The following is a 21490-nucleotide window of genomic DNA, read 5'->3' on the forward strand; positions in this document are numbered from 1 at the left end:
TTACAAGAAAGGGGACATTGTTCTTATTCCCTTGAAAAAATATCAGAGTTTGCTAGCATTCCTCTTAGGAGGAAACTACAATACTACCGGTCTACAGTTGGGCTTTAATTTCACTTAAATTTTCCATGAATTTAACCTTTCCTTTTCTCGAGCAGAGCGAGGTCCACAGATGGGATGGCTCTTGGGAAATAAATGCAAGAGACCAATGTTAGACAACAAGATATATCACAGTACTAAACTGTTAAATGCATGTTAATTTATTCCATCGCACATGTTGTGTTATGTGCTCTTTGCCCGGTCCTCAATGTTGTTCTTTGCACTTTTTAAGCTTTAAAGTAACCTGTTGTAAGTGATAGATAATTTGCAATTTTTATTTATTTTAAAAGAAAATATAAACATATATTTTGCCTGTTTCTTGTTATATATCTCACTTGTTGGTCATCTATCTCTATCCCAATGAGTCGTTTACCGAATCGTTGCAATTGATGTTCGATCCCGAAGAGGAGGAAGAGATCTTCGGAAAGTAGGTTTTTATGACTTGCTTTACATGTAAATATACACTTGTAATTGATTATTTTCAGCTCCTGCATGTTAGAAGACTTGCCCTTATTGCATTCTTTTGGTTTGCTTAATTAGAGAGGGGGAAATGGGGTTTTGCTACTGAGCTCATCTATATCTCCTTACAAATGAACATGTTATGTGAATGAACATTTTTCTTTGTCTAATGAATGTTGATATGCACATAACATTTTCTGTGGCATTAATATATAAAATTTCTCAAGGTTTGATGTTTGTTTTTGCCCATTGCATTATTGTATGCGTCACAATAACCTTTCATCTCTTTAGTGAGGAGCACATGTATTTCCCTTCATAGGGGTGGTGAAGCTTCTTAATATAATAGTGCTCTTAGATGTAATGGTATGGATCAGAGTTGTGTATAGAAGTCACCGTAAATATTTTAGATGAAGATTGACAGAAGAGAGATAGTGAAAGGTTATGAATATCTTAGGCGAAGGCTAAGAGAAGGGAGCAGTCGTGGTGGCTCTAGATTTCAACAGAGTAACAACTTATGAAATGTAGGATGCGGGAGGTCCTTCAATGGTTGGAAAAGAATATTATAGGTGGGTAAATATTTATGATAAGAGAGTCATAACCATTTTGCCCAGTTGACCTTACTACAACACACGAGGCAAGTTGTAAGAACCCGCACCGTTAATTAAGGTATTTAATTAATTAATTATGAAAAATTAGGAAATGATTCCATAATTGACCCTAATAATTATTAAGAGGCTTTAATAATTATAGTAAGTGAGTAATAATGCTGAAAGTCATTTTTCGGAAGAAAAGTGCATATACTGGTTCTGCTAGTCGGTATAAATGCGTGCCGAAAAAGTATCCCGGAAAATTAATGTAAGTGCATGATAATTACTAGAATAATATGTAGGACTTGTAAAACGAGTTTCAAGTCAAGATAATGAGAACGGGTGCTAGAAACCGGTACTGGTTTGGAAAAGCGCGTACCGGAAAGGTGCTCAGAAAATTACGAAAAAATATGATAAACCTTAGAAAATTATGTAAATCCAAAGTTCGAGATTAAAATGCTAAGTGTAGCAATTAAAGTCAATATTGTGTGTTAATCTTTAAGTGGGCTATTTAAGCCTTAGTGGGTAATAACCCTAGGCCATATTACTTTCTCTACGTGAGTGTGTGAGGGTGGCTGATCAGCTTGGCTGCTCCTTGGGGTTTCTTCTCCGTTTTGTGTCCAAGACACTTCCTTTCTTGATTTTCTTCACCTCCAAACACTTGAGCCTTGTGTGAGTGGCCTTGTGAGTGTGTAGAGAGCTGGTGTTCTGAGTTGGGAGGCTGTTGGGAGTCAGCTTTGAGGGCTGAGTTGGAGAGTTGAGTGGTGGGAACCTTGGAGTTGGCTTGTTAAGCTTCAAGGTGTGTTCTTTGTGGAGAAAGGACCAACCTTCAACTTACATTTTCGTGTGCAGAGAGAGACAGAACCTTTGAGTGACCTTTTGAGCTCCAAGAGCACCTCTTGTTGGCTGATTGAGTTTTGGTAAGCCTTGTCACCTTTGGTCTTGAGTCTTTGAACTTAAAAATGAAAGCTTGATGCATGTTAAGGCTTAAAGATGATAACTTGTTGTGGGTTAATGTTGAACACACCTAGAAATGCATGTTTAGGTGCTTTAAATCGTTAAAAATCCAACCTTGGAAGGATATCTTCACGAAATGTATTTTCTGCATTCTGTCGTGAAATATCCGGATATGTGCCCGATGAATATCCGGATATGTGATATCCAGATATGGGTTTTGAGTATCCAGATAATAGATATCCGGATATGGGATTCTGGATATCCGGATATTGCATATCCGGATACGTCCAGTGAGATATCCGGATATTGCATATCCAGATATGGTCCCGAGAAATATCCGGATATTCTGGGATTTTATAGAACAATAGCTGTGCTGTGTGTACAGTAGGCTATTGGGGGTTTGTGGACCCTAGATTGATGAAGTTGAACTTCTGTTTTAATTAAACTAAGTCAGAATCAAGTGATTAAAGACTTATGGCTTGGTATGGAGCCTTAAGACGTTAAACGTAAGGAAAGGCGTTGTCTTTAAGTTTTATGCTTGTGTTGCATTTTACTGATATAGTATTGGTCCATAACAGATTATGAATCTGCTGTGTTTAGACTTTGAGCTATGGACTCTTGGCTTTTGGAGTTAGCTTGCAAGGTAAGCTTTCGTGTCCTCGGTTTAGCCATGTTGTGGTTCCACCATGTCCCATGGGGGTGTGGTTGTATGCATGTTGTGTTACATGCTTTGAATATTTGAAATGATGTTGAGCTTTATGTGTAATGACTTTTAATATGCATGTGTTGTTCCATCTTGACGGTAAACCTGAGTATGTAGCGTCATACAAGACGGTGATCCGGGATGGATGCAAGTAGCGTCTTGCACTAGTGTGGGTATTTGACGTATGTAAATCCTGCATTTCTCTGGCCAGTAGATTAGTATTGACACACATGACATGATTATCTGCTGCATTGCATTGTTTTAGAAATGATAAATGATAAACTGTTTTTGAACTTATATTGCACATGTAAGTGAGCTTGGGGTGGAAGATCCTTGAGGACTCACTGACTTTCTGAGATTTCTAGATTAGAGATCTTACCCCACGTTTGAGGAATGCTTATTTCAGGAGGCCGGAGCTTAGCTGATTATGTTTTACTGCTTATGTTAGCATGACTGGATTTGGATGCTGTTTATGTTTTCCGCTATTTATGATATGTTGTTGTTGAGACTGATGTTGGGCATGTTGCCTTATTTGAGTGAGCATGGGGATTGTCCATGACACTTTCTGTTAGTACTTGTAGTTTGGAGTTGTATAAACTGTTAGATGGTCCGGTCTACGTTGTTGTAGTTCCGTGACTAGAGCCACACTTATATTATCAATGTTACGAGGTATTTCAGTTAGCTGTTTTTTTGCAATTACATACAGGCGATGTTTTATTAATTGATTATTAAGCAAGTTGGTAATGTTAATGACATCATAATTGAAAAGAAAAAAAGTAATTCCGCATTTTAATTAAGCGCAGCTTAATACGATATTATGATAACATTACCGGATATATACGGGGTGTTACATTTATGGTATCAGAGCAATGGTTCGAGGGAAAAGCCTGTATGTATTGCAATTGCTAGGTTGTTCGGTTGTGTCTGTCTTTGTGTTTACTCCGTCGAATTTTATTATGATGATGTATATGTGATCACATTGCGTGGGCATGATCAACTCATAATCTGTGTAACTTGTGCAGAGTCATGGTAAGGTCCGGGAGAACACGAGAGACTTCTGAGGATCAATCTGATCCTATACTGACTGCATTGTCTGAGATGCAGGCGGCTAGGTTAGCCGATCAGGAGGCCGCTAGAGTGGCCAACGCGGCAATGATGGAAGCTGTTCACGAGGCGAACCGGATAAATGCGTGCCGAAAAAGTATCCCGGAAAATTAATGTAAGTGCATGATAATTACTAGAATAATATGTAGGACTTGTAAAACGAGTTTCAAGTCAAGATAATGAAAACTGGTGCTAGAAACCGGTACTGGCTTGGAAAAGCGTGTACCGGAAAGGTGCTCAGAAAATTACGAAAAAATATGATAAACCTTAGAAAATTATGTAGTTTCATAATCCAAAGTTTGAGATTAAAATGCTAAGCGTAGCAATTAAAGTCAATACTGTGTGTTAATCTTTAAGTGGGCTATTTAAGCCTTAGTGGGTACTAAACCCTAGGCCATATTACTTTCTCTACGTGAGTGTGTGAGGGTGGCTGATCAGCTTGGCTGCTCCTTGGGGTTTCTTCTCCGTTTTGTGTCCAAGACACTTCCTTTCTTGATTTTCTTCACCTCCAAACACTTGAGCCTTGTGTGAGTGGCCTTGTGAGTGTGTAGAGAGCTGGTGTTCTGAGTTGGGAGGTTGTTGGGAGTCAGCTTTGAGGGCTGAGTTGGAGAGTTGAGTGGTGGGAACCTTGGAGTTGGCTTGTTAAGCTTCAAGGTGTGTTCTTTGTGGAGAAAAGACCAACCTTCAACTTACATTTTCGTGTGCAGAGAGAGACAGAACCTTGGAGTGACCTTTTGAGCTCCAAGAGTACCTCTTGTTGGCTGATTGAGTTTTGGTAAGCCTTGTCACCTTTGGTCTTGAGTCTTTGAACTTAAAAATGAAAGCTTGATGCATGTTAAGGCTTAAAGATGATAACTTGTTGTGGGGTAATGTTGAACACACCTAGAAATGCATGTTTAGGTGCTTTAAATCGTTAAAAACCCAACCTTGGAAGGATATCTTCACGAAATGCATTTTCTGCATTCTGTCGTGAAATATTCGGATATGTGCCCGATGAATATCCGGATATGTGATATCCGGATATGGGTTTTGAGTATCCGGATAATAGATATCCGGATATGGGATTCTGGATATCCGGATATTGCATATCCGGATATGGTCCCGAGGAATATCCGGATATTCTGGGATTTCATAGAACAGTAGCTGTGCTGTGTGCACAGTAGGCTATTGGGGGTTTGTGGACCCTAGATTGATGAAGTTGAACTTTTGTTTTAATTAAACTAAGTTAGAATCAAGTGATTAAGGACTTATGGCTTGGTATGGAGCCTTAAGACGTTAAACGTAAGGAAAGGCGTTGTCTTTAAGTTTTATGCTTGTGTTGCATTTTATTGATATAGTATTGGTCCATAACAGATTGTGAATCTGCTGTGTTTGGACTTTGAGCTGTGGACTCTTGGCTTTTGGAGTTAGCTTGCAAGGTAAGCTTTCGTGTCCTCGGTTTAGCCATGTTGTGGTTCCACCAAGTCCCATGGGGGTGTGGTTGTATGCATCCTGTGTTACATGCTTTGAATATTTGAAATGTTGTTGAACTTTATGTGTAATGGCTTTTAATATGCATGTGTTGTTCCATCTTGACGGTAAACCTGAGTATGTAGCGTCATACAAGACGGTGATCCGGGGTGGATGCAAGTAGTGTCTTGCACTAGTGTGGGTATTTGGCGTATGTAAATCCTGCATTTCTCTGGCCAGTAGATTAGTATTGACACACATGATATGATTATCTGCTGCATTGCATTGTTTTAGAAATGATAAATGATAAACTGTTTTTGAACTTATATTGCACATGTAAGTGAGCTTGGGGTGGAAGATCCTTGAGGACTCACTGACTTTCTGAGATTTCTAGATTAGAGATCTTACCCCACGTTTGGGGAATGCTTATTTCAGGATCAGGTAGTATGGGTACTGATGCCTCAGGCGGCAGGCGGCAGGAGGCCGGAGCTTAGCTGATTATGTTTTACTACTTATGTCAGCATGACTGGATTTGGATGCTGTTTATATTTTCCGCTATTTATGATATGTTGTTGTTGAGACTGATGTTGGACATGTTGCCTTATTTGAGTGAGCATGGGGATTGTCCATGACACTTTCTGTTAGTACTTGTAGTTTGGAGTTGTATAAACTGTTAGATGGTCCGGTCTATGTTGTTGTAGTTCCGTGACTAGAGCCACACTTATATTATCTATGTTATGAGGTATTTCAGTTAGCTATTTTATTGTAATTACATACAGGCGATGTTTTATTAATTGATTATTAAGCAAGTTGGTAATGTTAATGACATCATAATTGAAAAGAAAAAAAGTAATTCCGCATTTTAATTAAGCGCAGCTTAATACGATATTATTATAACATTACCAGATATATACGGGGTGTTACACAAGTGCACCTGCCAAACCTTTATGTTGTGATCTGATGTTGGGAGTGAGAGATCTTCTATTATGAGCATTAAAAGTCTCATTTTAGAGAGGCAGGTGAGTGACCCCTTAAATGAACCTCTAAGGACGGCCCTATGGAACAAGGCTAGTGAGGCTAGTCCAAAACAACCTTTGAAGAGTGGCCAGGTTTACTTAAAACTAATATGATTTTGTTGACTAAGATTGTAGAGTGATCGATTTGAATGTCCAATTGAAGGTTAGTGATTGTATCTGGGATTAGTATGCTAGCGGTAATATATGAAAATGACACAACAAGGGTAATAAATCTCTATGCATAATGAAACTAGCATATAACAGAAGGCATGAGGCATGTGCAGTGATAACAAGAGAGTAGAGAGTTTAAAAGTTCCTACTTGAGAGGTTTAACCATTTATTTATAAAAGAGTTTAGAATCCTAATATGAATGAAATTGTTCTGGATAAGATAAGTAATCTTATTGTTTATCCCTTAGTCATAGAATATGGGATCCTACCCTTATTTCTTTAGTTTGTGGAGGGATAAGATAAGTAATGTCATCGCTTATCTCTTAGTCGTAGAATAGGAGATTATACATTTATCTCTTTACCTTGACACGTATCTTCCATAATACTTCTAGATAATGAAAATATTTTCTATCAAAAACAAGAGATAAGATAACAGGGATATTTTCTACTCAAAATAAGGGATAAAGTTATAGAAATATCTTATTTTTTGATAAGGGATTGCTTTTTTTTTTTTGTAATTAAATAAGGGATTATTATCCAATTGTATCACTTTGCTTTGTTCTCTTAGGTATATAACTTATCTTTTACTTGAGGAAAAAGTAATTTATTTTTGTTTATAATCTCTTACAATCTTATCTTAACCATTGATTTCTATCAATTAACGATTATTATTTTCTGAAATTAAATTAATTAATTAATTATTAATTCGTAATAAATGATAACTAATCAACGAAAAATATTTTTTTATGGTATGAGAGATGACACTCTCTTGAAGCTCCTTCTACACTGTAACATTGGTCTGATTCTGTAATCAATATGTTTGAATAACAGATGGATGAATCTAGTCGTTTCGTTGGATTCATTATTCCCAACTTTCTTTCAAGGTTTATTTCCTTTTTCTTTTGAGCGCGAGCTCTCTTTGTCGTGTTCGCGATTTGCTTCTAATTCTCACTTTTTTTTTTCGTTCAAGTCAAGATTCAAATTTTAAGAATCTTTTCTTGTTTATGTGTTCCTTATTTTTTTTTTCTTTTTTCATTTTAAGTAGTTTCTTCTTCGTTATTTTATTTTTGGCTTTTTATATTTTTGCATCAGAAGGGTAAAAAGTCTTAATTTTCTGCTCGAGGTTGGAAGAAGAAGTTTCGCCGTAATGAATCCAACGAATGACTTGATCTATCTGTATATCAAACATGTTGATTACAGAATCGTACCAATGTTACAAGATAGCAGCCTAGAAAAAAAATTGGTATTTCGCATCAAATTCCTTAATTTTGAATAATAAAAGATAAGATGTCTTGTAATCTTATCTTTCAAGGGAGTAATCTATCTCTTCTTAATTTTATTCTTATTTTGAATAGAAAATATTTCCCTATCTTAACTTGGGTTAATATTTTGTTGTTCGTTCTTACTTGCTTTCTTTCAATCATTCAATATGTATCATCATCTTACGTTGCTTTTCTATCTTTATAGCTCTTGATTGTGCTTTCAAATATCATACTGTTAAGCCCTTGCTTGTTCTTATTAGTTGAAATCCTATAAAAGTGGTTTTTTTTCTCATGAACTTTTGGCTGATTACATGACCTTGATTATGATCAAATTTAATTACATTATAGTAGCATTGTGTAAAATCTCAATTAGTATTTGATCGGAACAAATTATTACAACTGGGCCGATCATGTGATCTTCCTCCACACAAAGGCCTGGAACCTCCTTGGGTCAGAGCATCTTGCAGTTTGGAGTTTGGAGCAGCTTTAACCCATGGGTCTTCGATGGAACGCGATGGGGGGTGTACCTGCAAGACACTCTGACGCTCAAGTCAGTTATGGTTCAAGCAGGTTTAATTATGTAGGAGAAGATGATGTACATTAGTGTTGATACATGTATTTATAATAGAGATATGAGCAGCTTGGAGATGTCTTAATGCTGAAGTATACTTGGAGATGAAATATCTGGAAGTTACTTGCTGCCATGCTGCCTTTAATATTGAGGAGCTTTGCTAAGATAAGCTTTAATATTGTGGTGCTTGATGGGATAAAGCCATTAATATTATGCAGCTTGATGGCTGTCATGGAGCTTGCTATCTGTCATGGTGCTTTTAATATTATGGAGCTTGCAGCCTTCTTGGACTAAGGATTTGCTTCATTGTGAAGGTTTTAATTCTGGGCCTTGTATTTGTATAATATTTATCCAGATCAGTATTTAAATTCGACAGGACCACAGATATACGAGGACGAAATCATTTCAAATTTAGGGTTGATATATCAATTAAATTTTTAAGCCTGGGTTTTTTTAGTTTCCCTTTTCCTTATAAGGAAATATTTATTCAAATATATTTTGGATTCGCTTTTTCTACGGTCAATGTTGATAATTTATCTACATTGAGCCCAAAATGACGTTGTTTTGAGGCAAAAATCAAGGTAATTTTGTAATTATAATTTATTTCAGTGCCATAATAGTCTTTTTCATTATAATTTTTTATTTTTTTAACTCAAAATGACGTCATTTTGGAAGCAAATGTAGATAACTTATCTACATTGTAGAAATATTAAAACCATATATTTTTATAAAAATTATTGTCATAATTTTTTTATAATGAATAAAATAAGAAAAAAATTAGAAACTTCAAGGCTTTTTTAAGATGTACATCAATTTTGTTATGAGCCATCATATTTTTTCTAAGAGATTAGTATTTTTTATGTTAAATGAAATAATTTTATCGATTATATACATATAAAAATATGTGGGCCCATTTTTTTTCTTCTCTTCACATGACCCAACATAGGGTTCACGCAATTTTATGTATGTGTAGAAAATAAAATCATATTCATGAGAAAAATTAAACATTTTTTTGTAATTATGTGTTTATTTTGAAATTGCTTTTACAACTTTTACTCTCTATTCTACCAATAAATCATTCAATCGCCTCATATTCTTCACCAAGAAAAATACATGTATAATGTTTTATTCATTCTTAAATCTATTTTTTTATTTAAAATCTTTATATTTAAGATCTTTATCTTTTATTACTTATAATATTTATATTTATCTAAGTAATCGATATTTCTAATACCTTTATGATAATTTTTTTTTTGAAACTTACAAAAATTATTTCATGAAAAATTTATTTTTAGGTTGAGCTTTAAAGTAATTTTCAGACTAATAATTTTATACAATCACAAATAATTTTGACTTTATTTTTAAATTTTTATTTTAACTTTTGATCAAAATAACTTTTAATTTAAAAATTAGATGTGACAAACAGATTTTAAATATTACAGTTGAATTATATTTTATTAAAACAATTGTAAAGTATTTTCATATGTAACTTTTTTCCGAGTTTTCCATATCGATCCCACTGATTTATCCAACTTATACAGCAAAAAATTGATATAATACAATTTTTCAACAAATTGAAGAGAATTTTTTTTTTCAACGATTTATTATTAGGAGAAGGATATTGTACCAATTAATTAGTGTTACTATCAATATTACTATAAATTAATTTTATCGTTAGATCGATTATGTTGATCCAACGGTTATATTTATTTCTATCTTTGTATGGTTACGATTCCTCAAATTTAATATTTTATATTTATTTTCACCTTTGTATGATTATGATTTTTCATATTTAATGGGAAATCGTAACCATACAAAGATGAAAATAAATATAACAGTTGGATCAACATAATCGATTTAACAGTAAAATTGATTGGTAGTAACATTGATAGTACATTGATTGGTTGTTACAATATTATGCATCTTATTATTATTATTTTTATTATTATTACTATTATTATTATTATTATTTGGTGGCTTAACCCCAAAGAAAACTATGACGGGCTTCAAATATTAAACATTTTATCAAATTGTTCCCTATTATTATCACCATCGTGTTTTAGGGTTTAGAATTTGCATCGAGAGGAGTATTGAGTTGTTCGGATCAAAAGATGTCGATCTTCGAGTACAACGGAAGTGCCCTAGTTGCTATGGTGGGCAAGAACTGCTTCGCCATTGCCAGCGATCGAAGACTCGGCGTTCAGCTTCAGACCATAGCCACTGATTTCCAAAGAATTTCTAAGATTCACGATAAGCTCTTCATTGGTCTCTCTGGCCTCGCCACCGATGCTCAGACACTGTAACCTTCACATTCCCTTCCCACTTTTCATTCTTTGTTTTTTTTTTTTTTTTAATTTTTGTTGCTCTTTCTTTTTCTGCTTGAAGGTATCAGCGTCTCGTTTTTCGGCACAAACTGTATCAGCTTCGTGAAGAGAGGGATATGAAACCAGAGACCTTTGCTAGCTTAGTGTCTGCTCTTCTGTATGAGAAAAGGTAATGTGATTTAGATCTGAAATTCTTATGGATTTTTTTTAAAGGAAATTATATTAGAAAATTTAGTTTTTCGGTGCCATTTAAAGGGGGTTGAAAAATTAGGTTTGGATTTTATATGAACATGTGAATCATTTCATTCCACAATTAATACAGCACCAGTTGCTTGAGACTATTTTCTAATCCTTGTAAGTGAGATATTGCGGCTGCATCACATGATGCGGTCTGCAATTTTAAACCTTGTTGATTATTGACTTCTGTGCTGCTAGGCGATTGAGTAAAGGAGGGGATTCTCTAGCTATGATTTGCACAGTTGAAGTTTTCTGAATGTATCGATTATAAACTATGTTGTGGAAGGAAATGATAGGAAAATTTTACCGACCCTAAGACTGGTAAAGTGGTTTCTTGACGTGTCGATTTGATAAATTATCCCGTTTGCGTTAGTAACAAAAATAATAGCTACGAAAAACATTGTTGTGAATCATAAACAATGAATATGCAAGGATTTATCTTGATTCTGTCTTCTGGTGCCATACCAGAAGTCACAATTCAATGGATGTATGGTTTCATTCGAAACTGCTTCTTCTAGTGTTTTGCGGGTAGTTTTAACTCTCTTCAATTGTAGATTCAGACAAGTTTTTTTGACTGAATTAAACAATCTCTGGTAAGAAAATAAAGTGAAGAGACTTGTCATTTGTGGACTCATTACTGTTTCAACATAATAAAAAAATATTGTTGGGAAATGCATGACCTTTGTGCATGGCCATGCAATCTTAATTTGCTTTACATTCGTTATAAGGTTTGGCAGCTTTGTACAGGATAGGAAGTGCAAAGTCAGGATGAACATTGAACACCCAGTTTCTCAAATTTAAAATAAAAATAACAGTTTTGGTCAACTAACGTAAATGTATGAAAAGAGAGGCTCAGTTTTGAAGCAAATTAAATGCTTTGTTATTTCAGTGGAGCAAGGGAAGATGCATATGGTAAAAAAAGAAAAGAAAAACCCACTCTCCATTATACCCTGACTAGTGAGGGTAGGGATAAGGACAATCCTTATATGCAGCCTTTACTTCCATATTTACAAAGAGGCTGTTCTCGAACCTGTGACCTTTTTGATGAACTGTATTTAGCTCAAATTGATGAGTATGGCAGTTACCATCTGTTAAAAAGTGGCTTGTATTTAATTTTGGCCTTTTCGACTTGGCCAAACATATAACCAACCTGAAAAACACAGTGTGATCCCCCAAGGTTTTTTCATGGACATTAGTGGTTGAAGTTGATGGATCACATCATTAGTTAGTTCATAGAGTGCACTAAATTTCCGCAACAGTGAAGAGTGTATTGGGATTAGGGTTTGAACATTGAGCAGCTACTCCTTGTAAAGTTGTAATCTTTATTGATTATGGTGAATTTTCTTCATCTTGCTGATGGATGTAGACCAATAATTGTTAAAGGTTAAACTACATAAATTTTTCTGTCAGTTTTTTTCTGTTTTGGTTGTTCCATACCTGGTTACAACAATCACAATTAACTATAATGTTGTATATTTTTTTGTTATGTTAATGAAAAAATATTTTGAAACTATGAAAACAAAGTATGCATTATTTTGCTTTTCAGGTTTGGTCCATACTTTTGCCAGCCTGTAATTGCTGGATTAGGGGATGAAGACAAACCATTCATTTGCACAATGGATGCAATTGGAGCAAAGTAAGTTGAATTATTCTACAGTCCATATTTTCTTGTAGAGGGAGGTTAGTATATGTTAAAACTTGTAAATGTTAGCAATGTGTAGCTATGAAGCACCGATACTCCGAATTTTTTTTTCCAACGTATCGGATACGCGTATCGGACAACGTATCGGAAACGTATTGTATCGTATCGACGAATTAACGGTCGTATCGAGAACGTATTAGGAACGTATCGAAAATGCCGTGTCGGAGTCGGTGCTTCATAGATGTGTAGTATAAATGTATACACACACGTACACATACAAATCACTTGCTGTTTTTGAGGTGCATAGTTTATACCATTTTACATGTCCTTTTCAATAGGGAGTACTTCGACACTCAAGCCGTTTCTGGATGTAGCATAGAAACTACCCTAAAGTTTACTCTTAATGGAGTAAAATGAAGTTGTATGATTCTCACTGACAGATGTTGGCTTCTACTACTAAATGCTTGATGTTTTAAATATTTAATTTCTTTTAGAACCACTACTCTGTTGGAAAAACATTTCTTGCATCACTGGAGTTTCAGATTTTTGGTGAACTCCCCCAAGAGGGTTGCTAAGCTCTAATAGATTAAGGTTTATGCATCCTTATGCAGTACTTTTGACAGCCAAACAAGAAATGAATTAAGATTTGAATCTCTCTCTCTCTCTATTTCTCTTTCATGCACACCCTCTGTTTTCTATATCCTCTAATCTGGAAATATTCAAGAGTGTATGTTGTTTTAAAGGGACCTCTTATGCAAGTTTGTTCCTCCCTTTTATTATTAGAATAACATGTAATTTATATAATTTCATATGAACTGTGTGTATGTGATACTAATATCTTTCTATTTTCTTATATGCAGGGAGCTTGCAAAAGATTTTGTTGTTGCTGGCAGTGCATCTGAGTCTCTATATGGTGCTTGCGAGTCGATGTTTAAGCCTGACATGGTTTGTCATGAAGTCTAACTTGTTTTGTCTTTTATGCAATTCTTTTGCATGATTTTGCAAATTGGTGCACTCAGTCTCAGCATGTCCACTAACTGACATACTTTAACATGGATAGTTTCTTGCTTTGGATCCAGAACATCATCCATGTATTGTAGTCTGTAGACTTCATTTTGCACCGTAGTTGTAGAGTAAGCATCAATGTGAAAGTATAGATGAAAGATGAAATCATCTTAGGTTTTAAAGGTCAGTATGTTCAACTAATCAGTTGATGGATTGAACTTAAAGCAGAAGGCTTTACGTATAAGGCTGTGTTTGAAAATTTGTTTTAGAACAGATCTTTTGTTGAGGGTAGCAGTAGCAAACTTCAATCAATGTCTTTTTAAAATGTAGTGTAACATAGCCAGCCATTTTGCATTTAGTCAAGACATACTATTATTCAATCAAATAACATTATGCAGAATAAGTGAATTCACGGTGAAATTTTCTTTGGGAGGGGAGGAAGATTGTATAAATATATATCAAAATACTATTGCATGTGACGTATGCGAGGTTAATTCAATTAGTTATCTAGTTACAAAATGCAACATTAGTTGTGCAAACTCTCTGGGACAGAATTGTTGGATGGATATTAGATGTTGTGGGGTATGTCGGGGTTTGGGATTGAAATAGAAAGGGCCCTTAATAATACCTCAATTTTGCAGTTTGGTTTCAGCATATCAAAGTTTTGCACATTATCACACTTACCATATAGCTTAAATGATTTTTAAACATAGCTTCTTCATGTTCGTTGATGCAGCTTATTTTTTTTTCTGCTTGGTTTCTTATCTTGACACAGGAATCAGAGGAATTGTTTGAGACCATCTCCCAAGCACTGCTATCATCTGTAGATCGTGATTGTTTAAGTGGTTGGGGTGGGCATGTCTATGTTGTGTAAGCTTATAAACTCTCTGTTCTCTTAGTAGCTTGGTCTTAAGATTTTTCCATACTGTTGTCAATCTTGGAGATAAGTACTCATAAGTTTACTTTTTATGAGTTGGCCGTCTTACAAGCCACTGGTTGGATGGTTTTACTTTTTCCATAATCCATGGAAAATATTTTGACAAGGAGGCATGATGAAAATAAATCCTGACTAGGGAAGTCCCGCTAAACTGCAAGGCAATGGCAGCGGTTGTGACTTTTAAAGTTACCCGCTCATTTTTATGCTTAGTCTGATTGCCGTAATCACTTTAAAATAGAAACATGCAATAACATTCTTTATATTCTTTTCTTTTTTTTGGATAAAAGGGAACAATACAACAAAAGAACACACTAAGATCTACATAGCCCTAAGGCTACAGACTCCCTTGATCCCATTGAGTCTCTACCTATCAAATCTCTGCATTCCAGGGGGGGATCCTCCGGAATGTATGTGCCCCAGCCTTCAAAAGTTCTAGCATAGGCAGCAAGCCAATCAACCAGCATGTTGCCTTCTCTAAACGTGTGGGACACCACTGTATTCCAATTCTTTATGTTCTTCAAATTTTTTTGTTTCTTCCTCTTTTTATTTTACTTTTTTAAGTATTTTCTTCCTTGAAAATAGTATAATTATATCCTGTTTAAGCTTATTTTAGTTTGATTCTATGCTTATTCGTTTAATATATTATGGTAGTGGCTTATGGGTCTTTTTAATTTGTCTGCTGCAGCACGCCAACCGAAGTAAAGGAAAGGATTTTGAAGGGACGGATGGATTAACTTTTAAGCCACCTGTCATCCATTTCCCATCACTTCGTTTTCTGTTTAGTGCGGAGCTGAATAGCTAGCAGATCATTTGCCAAGCATTGTTAATGGGTTCCTTGTTATTGTGGCACTTTAACTGTACCCTGAAAATTATATTCAAACAGTTTACTATTTGTATATTTAGTTTATCGGTGAAAGAGGATTCTGTAGTCTGGCATGTTGTGAATTAAATTATGAGTGATCTGTTGGATGTTTTTAGTCGAGATTGGTGGCATGCAAAGCTCAAGAAAGATACAACAAAAATTGTCCCCAAATCCAATTTCCCTCAATTGTCCTAAAAAATTGGTTTCAGCGAAGTGGTTTTTTGAGCCTGCAGATCTCAAATTTATGGTTGATTTTGCTATTAGAAGCCTCTAACGACGATTCCCCTCACTTGTGTCTCTTTATATGTGGAAGTATCTGAAAAACTTGTTTAAAACAATCTTTTAAAAAATTGAACTGAATTAGTTGTTTGAACGGGCGAATCCTGAACTAATTATATTTGTTGTTCAAGTATTATACGATATAAGCGCACTTCAGTCATAAATTTAACCGGCTGAAGCAATTGATATATGGTCAAAAAAAGGTTTCTTTAGTTTAATATTTAATTTGGTTTTAAAAACACTGGTTTAATTTGCAATCAACCGAAACTATTAGTAGGTGTGGCTAAGTTATAAGATTATTTCTCTTTATTTTCCTATTTACTTGAATTTTTACATTGTTATTTGTTTGATAAAACTACACAGGTTCAGAAGTAGAAGAGTCAAGGTTAGAAAAGGCATCAGTCAAAAGTTCTACACAAGTGGAGAATATACCGATGAAGGCCTTTTAATGCATGCTCCAACACCTATGAGCACATCATTTTTACCTATTGTGGTCTAGCAAAGGAACCATCATGCTAGATTGGATTTAGAAGAGACCTTACTTATATGTATATAGGGGTAAAATCTTTTGATACTAGTGTCAAATTTAAAATTTGATACCTCACCTGAGAGCCAATAGATCAAAAAAGATCAACGACTCTGATTTGTAAGCATGTGATACCATTGATCTTTTTTGATCTAATGGCTCTCAGGTGAGGTGTCAAATTTAAAAAATTTGACACTAATGTCAAAGAATCCTAAGGTGTTTTTGTAATTTTAGGTGAATTAATGAAGGGTGTTTTCGTAAAATGTATATGATAAAAAAATACCGAAACACCCTTCATTAATTCACCTAAAATTACAAAAACACCCTTCATTAATCAAAACGACATAGTTTTTGGGTAGCTGTAGATAACCTTATCTAAAGTGGCTGTAGAAATGGTTACCCCATATATATATATGGTTACCCCAATATATATATATATATATATATGAGTTATATTTACAACTCAAATAATTTACAAACTCTTACAACCATATCTTAACCGTTGATTTTCGCCAATCAACGGTTGTCATTTATTATGAATTAATCATTAATTAATAAATTTGATTTGCGAAAATCTTAACCGTTGATTGACGAAAATCAACGGTTAATATATGGTTGTAAGAAGTTGTAAACAAAAATAGGTTGTAAGTATAACCTTCTCCATATATATATAAGAGGAAGGTTATATTGACAAACTTTTTTTTTTACAAATTTACAAACCACATTCATTCTGACCGGTCATACATTCTTCATTGAAATCTGACCGGTCAGACATAGTGTAGTTTGTAAGAAAAAAAATTGTCAATATAAATCCTCCATATATATATTGTTGTGGAGATCTCAGTTATAAGGAGGTATTTGGTTCGGGAGAAAAAAAAATTATCAGGGAAATAGAATTATTAGGAATATTATGGGAAAATGATTTTAGTAGGAAAATTTGAAAAAAGTTGTTTGGTACGCTAAAATATTACCAGGAAAATTGGATTAAATTTTGTGAGTGTATATGTTTGGTTGAAGGTAGAATATTGATGAGAAAATTGATTAAAAATACTAAAATACCCCTTTTTTAAAGTTTTTGAATATGAATTACCGTCGTGTAAAGTATCAGTGTGTGTTGGACAGTTATTTAGCTTACATGAGGGTATTTTCGTCTGCATCTCGTTGCCCTACTTGCCATTTACCAAGTTAAATACAAAATACCACCTCCAATTCCTCTTTCTCAATAGTGACTTGACTTCAATTCTAACAAGCATTTCTGAAATGCCATGCAAATACGGGAAATATTTTAAATATCTCTATCAAACATGAACTACATACTTTGCGAAAGTCAGATGCATGAAAGAATATTTAAAAAGCCGGAACCAAACGCCCCCAAAGTAATGACGTAAAGCAAATATACACCGGCAAATTTCGTAACATACATGTAACCTGGGCATTCAAGTCCGCCAGAAAAGGTGAAACAAAATAAGAAAAAAAGAAAGAAAAGGAAAAGAGGGCAGAGGTGGTAGAATCTGATATATACGAACCATTTTCTATCAATATATGTTTATGATTTGTTAAAAGGAAAGTGGAAAATTAACATTTTTAATTTTCTTTTATACTTTAAAAGGGATAAAGGCATGAATAAGAGAATAATAATGAAAGGAATTGTGATCACATATTTTCTGTCTCAAGAAATTGGTAAATATGAAAGCAAAATAGAACCAATCTATGTTAATAATATAATATATACAATGAAGGGTTCACAATTGAGGTAACACGCAGCAGCAATTGCTAGCTGATTGATATCTTCAATTTTGGGATAAGGTATATTGCTGCTTATGGAGAATGTTTACTATTGCTTTGCACGTAAGCTGCCTTATCCAAAGAGAGAAAAGTTTATGGGAATCATTGGTAATGACAAGTTGAGAAACCTAGAAATAACCAAGAATCTAGAATATTTAGAATCCAAGAGAACGGTTTCTCATTACTTGACATGGAAGTTTTGTTCATCCTCAAAGAAATCTCTAAAATATGCTTTCCATTCATCTCCTCAAATACCAAAATCACTTTGTTCTGTTCTCAAACCATCAATTTGTAGGTTAACACCTTTTCGTCTTTCAATGGAACGTGAAGAAGACAAACAATCTCCTCAAAAAAACCCTTACACTCAACTTGAACAAGTTAGCTCTGATTTTAATCTAGCAATTGGCTTGCAAGAGCAAAATGGAACATTCACAGCATTTGAAAGTGAAAGTGACTCATCTTTTGATAATGATGATGATGATGGGGATGCTGATTTTTTCCTGAGCCAAGAGTTTGAAACGGACCTTCAGTTTCTTGAGAGTGAAGGAAACAATGATGATGATGATGATGATGATGATTATGATGAAGAAATGGAAGAAGATGATATTGATGTAGATGAATTGACTTATGAAGAGTTGATTGAGTTGGGAGATTTTATAGGAAAAGAGAAAAGGGGTTTATCAGCAAATGAAATTTCTTCATGCTTGCATTCTTATACTTGTCATTCTGCTAAAAACAAAAGTGGAATCGACCGCTGTGTAATTTGTCAAGTTGAATATGAAGAAGGTGAAGACATGGTGGCACTTCACTGTGACCACCCTTATCATGAAGATTGCATAAGCAAGTGGCTTCAAATTAAGAAGGTTTGCCCAATATGTAACATTGAAATTTCAGTTCCCAATATGGTCAATTAAGAATAATTGTTTTAGATGATGACATTAGAAAATTTATGTGTACAGAAATTTGTGCAATCTGAATTTGAATGAAAATAGTTGAAAAAACAAAAACAGCAGTCAACTCTATAACGTTACAAATGACTGAAGATTGATGTTTCAAGATAAACAAATGATTGAAAATCAAATTCTCCATTGTTATAATTCCTTGTTTGGTTAAGACCTTTTCATTTGGATTCATTTAGCACAACTCAATTAATTTGGAATAAGAGTATTGTTAATGTTGATGTTTTGAAATATATATCTGTTCCTTAATGCAAATTCATTTAAAAGAAAGTACTCTTCAAATGCTTCTTGTGGCATTTTCTTTTTCCTTTTTTTTCTTTTGTTAAGACTTAAGAGTCTTCGTATGAGTGATATGACATCACTATTCCAAAAGATAGCCTAGTGCTATAAAATTCTTGTTATGCATAGAGTTCAGAGAAAGATGGCATCAAGGAAAATTAATTTGGCGGTCCCTTTCGCTCTTCTCTCTCCTCTCTCCTCTTCTTTCTTTCTATCCGACTCATGTGAGTCGAGTTCATCAAATATTCACTCGAGACCGAGGATCTAAAATAGGAGATTATTTATTGTGGTCCGAGATTATCATTTTTTAGGTGGTTAGAAAGGTAAAATTAGAAGAGAAAAAATAGCATGATAAAAAGAAAAAGAAAAAATTGATGTTGTGAGAGAGAATACCAGATTATTGGATGGTCCTGAACCATAAAAAATATTGGATTTTATGTTTGTTATGTTGCATGATGTAACATAACAAACCTACCCACACATTTGAGAAGAGAGAAGAAAGAAGAGAGAAAAATCAAGGGACGAGACCCACATAAAATTGTGTGTGTAGGATAGTTATGTTACATAACAAAAATAAAGCCCAAAAATATTTGGAAAAAATTACTTTTATGCTACACGTAATAAATTTCTCTCTTACACACCCTTCGATAATTGTGCCACCTTTTTCTTTTCTTTTATTTTTATTTTTCAGGTGGTGGAGCCCACAAATTTATTTCTATGATATGAGATAACTTATCTCCTTTAACATGAGATTAATAAAACTCAAAATACTTCCCTAAAATAGACACTAAACAATCTTGCATTTACATGAGGCTGGTTTCATAATGTTACCTATGACATCAATATTCCAAGTATAAAAAAGAAAATCACAGTCAGCATTGCTTTAACTTAAATTATCAATCCCTTCTTGACACAAATGACAAAACTGATGATGGCATTGTACTCGGTACATTTTTTGTATTTAACCAATATGAAAAATTAGGAACAGCATCTCAATCCTAATCTCAGAGTACTATTATCAATAAATTCCAAGTAGATATATATACACATTGCTTTCTCATTATTATGTATGTTGGTGGCACATGAAAGTTAGAAGGTTCGTTGCTGTTTCTTTGGAGCCTGTCAGATTGCAACTTGATAAAGGCTATCTATCACAGTCACATGACACCCTGTTATCTAGTAGCCTAGCCTACACACACGTCCCTAACAAATTCAAAATGGATTTATTTTAATCTTTTTAAGGGACTAATACGAGTCTTTTTTGAATTTGTGAGGGACCACGATTTCAACTAAATGAGTCCACTTTGAATTTGGCAGGGACCCCGAAACTAAATATTTTTTCTAAGGGACTAAAACGAGAACAGTGTTTTTTGTCAAGGAGCTAAAATGATATTTACTCTACAATAAAATACACAACATGACAAAAGAGACAAAGAAATAAAGAAAATTGGGTCATGCTGCACGAAGCCTCGCCTCTCTTTCCACAAAATGTAGTTGGAAAATGAAAAGAACATCACCGCAGGACTCGCTTCAATTGAAAAGTTGCTTACCTTAACCATTGGAATAATGGCAACATTTTACTTTACGACGAGAAAAACTTCGGTACAATTAATTAAGTAAAGACAAAAATGTTTATCCCATATTCTTAGAAAAAAAAATTTCCGGTAAAAAAATATATTTTCTAGACCAAACACCCCATAATGAGATCACCGATTGATACTTCCTTTTATTAAATAAGACTTTTTCTCTTTTTATCTATATATTTTTTTATATTTCTTTTTAAATTCTAAAAAATGTTCCTTTAATAAAAAAGGAGTATCTAGTTCGGTGACCGGTGCATTGAAATTTTTCTTCTTTATAACAAATTTTAATCTTAAAAGCATTGTCAATATGGGTTTCGCCATTTTCTTAAAAAAAAATAACAAGGCAAAAACACATACATTTATAATCAACATTTAAAAAGCTTAAATTTTATTGAATTTTATTTGAGTATTTTGAGTGTATTATGTTTGATGATCAATAAAAAGTGGAAGTAGTTAAATTAGAAAGAGTGAGGAAGAGAATTAAAAGTTGAGGCTTTTGTGACGGTTAGCAACTCTTTTCATCCTTTAAAAGTTCTATGTTGTTTTCAGAAGTGGAATTGATGAGGGCAAATAAAAGTCCTAGTCTTGTCTCGCCGCCCCCTTAGCTCGCGTGATTCATTTTCCATCAAGTTTTGCATTCGATTATTTCAATAGGCCAAGTTGAAACGAGGAAATTAACACAACGTGTTCAATTCATT

General features: G+C 34.2%; 2 protein-coding genes across 2 annotated transcripts; both read left to right on the forward strand.

Moving 5' to 3' along the window:
• The first annotated feature begins 10416 nt into the window (after positions 1-10416).
• LOC133288213 (proteasome subunit beta type-3-A) lies at positions 10417-15560 on the forward strand. Its single transcript, XM_061485928.1, has 6 exons — positions 10417-10673; positions 10760-10867; positions 12482-12571; positions 13438-13522; positions 14358-14452; positions 15205-15560. Exons 1-6 carry the CDS (start codon positions 10486-10488, stop codon positions 15251-15253), a joined length of 615 nt encoding a protein of 204 aa, XP_061341912.1. The 5' UTR covers positions 10417-10485; the 3' UTR covers positions 15254-15560.
• Positions 15561-18288: 2728 nt separating this feature from the next.
• Positions 18289-18885, forward strand: LOC133288205 (E3 ubiquitin ligase BIG BROTHER-related-like). The gene has a single exon (XM_061485916.1). It carries the CDS (start codon positions 18289-18291, stop codon positions 18883-18885), a length of 597 nt encoding a protein of 198 aa, XP_061341900.1.
• Positions 18886-21490: the final 2605 nt, after the last annotated feature.

The sequence above is a fragment of the Gastrolobium bilobum genome, unplaced genomic scaffold, assembly GCF_033153095.1.
Source record: "Gastrolobium bilobum isolate Gb01-03AN ecotype WA unplaced genomic scaffold, APGP_CSIRO_Gbil_v1 utg776, whole genome shotgun sequence".
Classification (NCBI taxonomy): domain Eukaryota; kingdom Viridiplantae; phylum Streptophyta; class Magnoliopsida; order Fabales; family Fabaceae; genus Gastrolobium; species Gastrolobium bilobum.